General features: G+C 40.6%; 1 protein-coding gene across 1 annotated transcript in view; it reads right to left on the bottom strand.

Moving 5' to 3' along the window:
• LOC107701194 (tyrosine--tRNA ligase, mitochondrial) overlaps positions 1-4,026 on the bottom strand; it is a 7,149-nt gene extending 3,123 nt beyond the window's left edge. Inside the window, exons 1-2 of the mRNA XM_016503156.1 lie at positions 3,212-4,026; positions 266-433 (exon numbers count right to left, since the gene is read on the bottom strand). Of these exons, the coding sequence (XP_016358642.1) occupies positions 266-433; positions 3,212-3,981 (938 nt within the window). The 5' untranslated portion in view covers positions 3,982-4,026. The remainder of the gene's footprint in view (positions 1-265; positions 434-3,211) is intronic.
• Positions 4,027-7,305: the final 3,279 nt, after the last annotated feature.

Genomic DNA, 7,305 nt, shown 5'->3' with positions numbered 1-7,305 from the left:
CCTAATTGAATCGCGATTTGTTTAGCATCTCAACCGATTTGAATCGTCACATATTTGAATCGATTTTCAACCGGTTCGCGGTTAATCGTTACATCCCTAGTAATGATACTGAAAATTCAGCTTTGATCACAGGAATAAATTACACTTTACAATACATCCACATAGAAAATAGTTACTTTGAATTGTAATAATATTTCACAATTTTTACAGTATTTTTTAACACCCATGTTGAGTATGCCGTCACGCTCTGAGGTTGGTAACTCACCCCTCTACGCTGTTATCTGGCAAGCGGAGGAAGTACTGGTAGAAGTCGAAGGGCGATGTTTTATCTCTGTTCAGCCACACAGCATTTCCGGCCGTCTTCCCCAGTTTATCGCCCATCGAGGTGGTGACGAGTGGAACCGTGAGTCCATACACTTCCTCACCCGTCTTCCTGCACAAGAGCCGTTATTGTTAACAACAACTTCCAAAATCCCATTCATTAACTGAAATAAAACTGAAATATAAATATTAGGTGGAAAAACGTGAACATTAAAAAACTTAAATTAAAAAATGTTGGTTTGGCAACTATTAGAAATAAAAAGTTCAAGGTGAAATATTAAAACGACAAACTAAAACTGAAAGAAAAATGGCAAACAAAAACGAATAAAATGGCAAAAGCACATAAAAGTACAAAAACCTAAACTAAATTCAAAATTAATTAAAAACATTGAAATATTAATAAATACTAGTTATCTGTTATCTTAGTATTATTATAATAACAGTGGCACAAGAGCACACTCCTATATAGACACACACACATATAAAACTATAATACATTCATGATATTAGAGATTATGAAATATTGTTTGCACAAATAAAAAAAAATATTTTTAATGCCGCACTGACTTACCTTCATAAAATATAGTTAAATAATAGAATTTCTATAAATCCCAAATGTGCCCCTAAACTCCTTTATTAGCATTTTAAGTTTAATGATTTAGTGCCAATACTGGAATCATATAATATCAGGTCTTATTTGAACTATTTTCATAAACATTTTCACTATAGTGCCATGCTTAAAAACAGACATTTTTGTCCTGTATATTCACCCAGTCCTTCGTGGTGTTTTCATGGTACATGTCTGAAAATATGGCACTTAATGTATATACACTACTGCTCAAACGTTTGGGATCAGTGCGATTTTTTTATGTTTTTTAAGTAGTCTCTATTGCTCAGCAAGGCTGCATTTATTTGATAAAAATACAGTATAAATGTGAAATATTATTAAGATTAAAAAAAACCGTTTTCTCTTTGAATTATGTTAAAATGTAATTTATTTCTGTGATCAAAGCTGAATTTTCAGCATCATTACTCCAGTCTTCAGAGTCACATGATCTTCAGAAATAATTATAATATGCGGATTTGCTGCTCAAGAAACATTTCTGATTATCATCAATGTTGAAAACAGTTTAGCAGCCAAAAATTTGTGTGGAAACCATGATACATTTTTCAGAATTTGATGAACAATATTTAACATTTTTAATATTATATTAATATATTTAATATTCATAATATATATTTAATATTTTAACAGACATATCTAACACACACACACACACACACACACACATATATATATATATATATATATATTACTTATAAATTGTAATCTGTTGCTGATTCCAAATTACACGACAAAAAATTTAGTTAGTAACGTAATCCATTACATTACACATTTCAGGTGATATAATCGACTATTTGTTGATTACTTTTAGATTACTTTTGACCTAACTTGTTTAATCACATTTATTTAAAGGGGTCATATGATGCGATTTCAATTGTTCCTTTCTCTTTGGAGTGTTACAAGAGATATATAACACACACACACACACATATATATATATATATATATATATTACTTATAAATTGTAATCTGTTGCTGATTCCAAATTACACGACAAAAAATTTAGTTAGTAACGTAATCCATTACATTACACATTTCAGGTGATATAATCGACTATTTGTTGATTACTTTTAGATTACTTTTGACCTAACTTGTTTAATCACATTTATTTAAAGGGGTCATATGATGCGATTTCAATTGTTCCTTTCTCTTTGGAGTGTTACAAGCTCTTGGTGCATAAAGAAGATCTGTAAAGCAACGAATGCCTCGTTTATAATGGGTTTTCATGTTTTTGTCTCGTTGCTCCGGCCGGACCATAGACTGTATAAAAACATAGACATAGTGTCCGTGACATTACCCGCAGAGCGTTTTTGAAGCCCAGAGTGGGCGGAGCGGGCCGTCGCCATCTTGGTTGCGCATCACCGTGCGTCACCCCGGATAATCGAAAATGGGCAAAGAGGCGGGGGCAGGTTGCTGAAGCCACGCCCACCTAGCTCGACGGTGGTGACAGCAGCGGCAATCCACCTGTCACTCAATACAAATAAGGACAATAAAAGCAGTCAAAACTAACAAAAGAGTCTATGGGATTGACTCCCTTTTGCAGCCAGCCTCTAGCGGCCAGTCGATGAATTGCAGTTTCAGTCACTTCCGTGTTGGCTTCACGAGAGAGAGCGGGAGGTTGCTGCTTGGGCCTGACGCATCATCACAGTATGTGAGGGGCGTAACATTTACGTCTCACGCTTGAGGTATTCGGCCAATCACAACGCACTGGATAGCTGGCCAATCACAGCACACCTCGCTTTTCAGACTGATGAGCTTTGTAAAAATCGACGCGTTTCAGAAAGGCGGGGCATAGAGGAGAAACAATAATGTACAGTATGTGGAAAATAATGTGTTTTTTTAACCTTAAACCGCACATTTCATTACACCAAATACAGAAAATAATGTTCTTTTTAGCAGCATCATATAACCCCTTTAAACAGAGGAATAAGGGAGCCCTATTTGAACAAGCACTGTGAGCGAAGCGCCAGCAGCGAACGCTCTGTGATCGATTGGTTCTGTCTTTCAGCGTTTGCGTGTGTTCCGATGAGCAGGAGAAATAGTTCTAACCTACACAATTATTCACCAGCACCGTCTATTTTTTCCACATTTAGAAGCTTATTTTATGCACCGAATATCTTGCAAAATAAATACAATTAATGCTTAAAAATGCACTTTAGATTAGAAACTTAGAATCGATATTTTTATGTGAGGATCGATCCTTTCGATACAACTTCAGGATCGATCCCTAGAGGTGTTTATAATGCAAGAACGCCACGGTGCAACCTGTGTACGAGCTCGTGTCCGCTCATGATGTTCCCCAGCTGATCGGCTCCGCCCAGCTGGATCCTGCAGCCGTGCAGCTGGTGCAGACGGTAGAAATCAAACGCCTGGAAGATCTGGTAGGAGAACTCGGTGAAGCTCATGCCCTCCGCGCCCTTGAGCCGAGACTGAACGCTGTGGCGGCTGAGCATCGTTCCCATCCGAAAACTCCTGCCGACCTCCGAGAAGAACTCCAGCACGCTCCAGTCCTTGTACCAGCTGCGGTTATTGAGCACCGTGAGCCGGCCTAGCCTACTCGAGTCCGGGCAGAAGTACAGCTCGTGGTGGGTGAAGATCCGGTGGAGGCTCTCCAGAATCCCGCGGGAGTTCTGCTCCACCGCAGCCGGCGAGAGGCGCTCTCTCTCGGCAGACCTCCCGCTCGGATCCCCGATCTGCGCCGTGGCTCCGCCGAGCAGCGCGATGATGTCGTGCCCCGCGGCTCTGAAGTGCAGCAGGCCGATGATGGCGAGCAGGTTCCCGGCGTGCAGGCTGTCCGCGGTCGGGTCGAAGCCGCAGTAGACGGTCTGCGGAGCGGACTGGAGCAGATCCGGAAGTTCCGCTTGCGCCGCGTGCTCAGGGAACGACTCCTTCAGGAGGCCTCGGTTATGCAGGGATAAGAGCAGCCCGCTTCTGCTAGATGGAGAACAATGGAAGGAAGTTTTTAGGTAAGATGTTTTTCTCAATATGACTCGTGAATGAACTCGACAGCATGACCGCGCAATGGACGCAGCCATGTTTGAACGGCAGTTTTGACGGACGCTTTCGCCGGCTAGTGGACAGATGTGGGAGTGTAGAAATAAAAATGAGTAGAATGGCAGTTAACTGTTAAAAGTTTAGTTTTTTACGTATTGTAACGATACTATTAGAAAATGACACGCGTGCAAAATGCACTGAAAAAGCGGAATTCAAAAACAAAATATATACAGTGGTGGCCAAAATTATTAGAACACTATATTTTCATCAGCTAAAAAATGGGTTTAAAGCATAGACTGTATAAAAACAGGTTTAAAGGCACAATATGTAATTTTCGCCGCTGGAGGGCGCGTATTCAAAACAAACAAATAGACAAAGGTGTAGTTTGATGACGCAGTGACTGAGTGTGGAATCATGGGAGTTGTAGTCTTCATCCCCACAGCCGATGCAATCCGATGGGACTCTGGTAGAAATCATGTTTATGGATGAGCTAATGTATTAAATATTTGTTAACGTAGTAGTATGAAGCAGGGTGAGGCTGAAAGCCGTACAACATATTAAAGCGTCTTTGGTGTTTCCATGTTTTCTACAAAACAAAACCAGAAATTGAGGGTGTATGACGTCATTGGCAGGCGACGCAATAACCAGGGACGAGCAACTATTTAAAATAGCTATTTCTCTGGATTTAAACATTCTTCGAAATATTTGGGATAATGTAAGTACACAAGTCAGCAAAATGTAACTGTTCTAATGATGGATATTTTAATAAAAAAACGTACGTATTGTGCCTTTAAGTCAGTTATTTCTATCTTTTGCTGTAGTGTAGTGTGTCGGTAGGAAATATCAGTTTACATTTCCAAACATTAATTTTGCCATTGATTGTAATAATCCAGTGATATGTTTGTCTGACAGCAGCCAGTGCTGCACACAGAGATCTGATCTAATCATCATCAGTCTGTCTGGAGTGACATGAAGAAATGGAGCAAACTGAGACAGACTCAATCCAGAAGAACTGATGCTTCAAGAAACCTACGTGCAAAGCTACAGAACTGTTAAAAGTTTCAGGCACTTGTGTAAAAACGCTGTAAAATGAGGATGCTGTCAAAAATAATGTCTTAAATAGATTTTCTTTATCAGTTAACTTCTATTAACTAAATTAAATCAACATTTAGTTTTTCAGGGAGCTTTGCAGGTAGGTTTCTTGAAGCATCTTGGAGAAGTCTCCACAGTTCTGTTCTGGATTGAGTCTGTCTCGGTTTGTTCTGTTTCTTCATGTCCTTCCAGACAGACTGGATGATGATTTTCTGAAGACAAGTAAACAGTCAGTGATTAAATAAGAATAAGAAACTAATTACAAGCAACAGGACAAAAAACTACAGTAGAGCAAATAAGAAATGCTATGCTACATACATTGTATAGAGTAATCAAATGTATAAAAACGCTGAATATTCTTTACTGTGTAAATGAAATATATATTTCTTCTTATTAAAGTTACAAAAGTGATGTAGTCAAGAGCTGTGAGAGGTGTTCTCTCTTTTGTTGTTTGATTAACATGATCGTCAGACAGCAGGAATATTAGACTGCTGTCACTTTAAGAGCTACCCGGATCCAATATACTGTTACACATGTGTTTTCTTTCTCAGCTGTTTGCTTTCATTTAAGACCTAAATTACTGTGTTTAAGAGGATACTTGCAAAAATGGGCATTTTGACACATAAAAGTGTGTTTAACCGTTCAAGTCCTATAAAACGGCAAAAATAACTCAATATTCGTTTATATAAATTCCAATACTCCCGCGCTCTATGAGCACTGTCTTCACGTGTGTGCGCCTCTCTGACAGCGCTCAGAAACAGTCTCTCAGACAGCACACACATATAGCTAAATTAGTTCTCTTTCACTGCTGATTGTGTTTCAATGGCTAAAAATCACTTCATACAGTTAACTTCAAGGTGGTATCTTTATTTCAGTGCACCTTGATATGGCGACGCCCATTATCCGTCTTCAAAACCCCACTGCTCCAGAGGATCGTCAACAGGCCCTATTGGTGGCGACGAATGAGGCCTGTGCCTACAGAGATAGACAGAAGACTTTTCCTCTCCCCCCTGCACAGCTGCTGAATGAGTCCACTGCCCTAGACCATGCTGAAAGGGCACTTCATGCTGAAGGGATCCCTGCGCCATCACGACCGCAGTGCCTGGGGAAGCTGGTCCTGCCATTTGGCCAGTATCTCAATGCCCCGTTTCACTGGCTTGTGGCAAACGATGTGGGCTACATGAAGTAGTAAGCATATTCAACTTACAAAGTTTTTATTTATGCTTAAAAAGATGCTGATAGCAAATAATCTCTCTCTCTCTCTGTTTATTTATGTAAGTCCATGGCTGTTATCACTGTGTAGCCTGTTAACTTTTTGTCTTTGCAAAGTTTCAATCTTAATTTTGCAATTGATGCATGTAATTGCAGTTTGGTTGACAAGCACAGAGAAGAAATCTCTAACAAACCTGGGAAGGAGAAGATCCAACATCACTGGATAAAAGACTACCTGACAGAGTACGCAGATTGCTTTCCACAAGTCTCAGTTGTCCTGGAGGCCAATGTCCACCAATGCATTTATGGACAGAACGGGTTCAAGTACCATACCTTTCAGGAGATGTGGGAGCTCTACAGCCAGTATTCTGCCCAGAAGGACAGGCCAGAGGATTTTAGTATGATCCAAAAAGCGTACAGCTCTGTAAGCCAGTGGCTACACACGCCTCTGACCCATATCGCCAGCGTGCAGATGAAAAGGTTTAGGAAGTACATTTATGACAAGAAAGATCAAGTGAGTTGTGTGATGCACAACCCGTCTTACCACAACTTTAAATGAATGTTTACAAGTTATTACCATTTCAGCATATTACTTATTTCATGATAAAACAAAATTGTTAATCAGAATGTTATGATTTATGTTTGTTACAAAGATGTCAAGCTCTTCCATCAGTGACCCCTCGTGGCTGGATGACACTCTCTTATTAGAAGTGATCAAAGCAGAGTCCACAGCTTCCACAGCATTATCCACGGCCATCTACACGCCAGCATCTTCATCCACGGCCATCTACACGCCAGCATCCTCATCCACGGCCATCTACACGCCAGCATCCTCATCCACGGCCATCTACATGCCGGCATCCTCATCCACGGCAATCTACACACCGGTGTCTTCATCCACGGCCATCCACACGCCAGCATCCTCATCCACGGCCATCTACACGCCGGCATCCTCATCCACGTCCATCTACACGCCAGCATCCTCATCCACGGCCATCTACACGCCAGCATCCTCATCCACCGGCAATCTACACGCCGGCGTATTCATCCACGGCCATCTA

Source organism: Sinocyclocheilus anshuiensis, unplaced genomic scaffold (assembly GCF_001515605.1).
Source record: "Sinocyclocheilus anshuiensis isolate Anshui unplaced genomic scaffold, SAMN03320099.WGS_v1.1 scaffold1858, whole genome shotgun sequence".
Lineage (NCBI taxonomy): Eukaryota > Metazoa > Chordata > Actinopteri > Cypriniformes > Cyprinidae > Sinocyclocheilus > Sinocyclocheilus anshuiensis.
The sequence above is the reverse complement of the archived record's forward strand: the minus strand, read 5'-3'. Positions and strand labels throughout refer to the sequence as shown.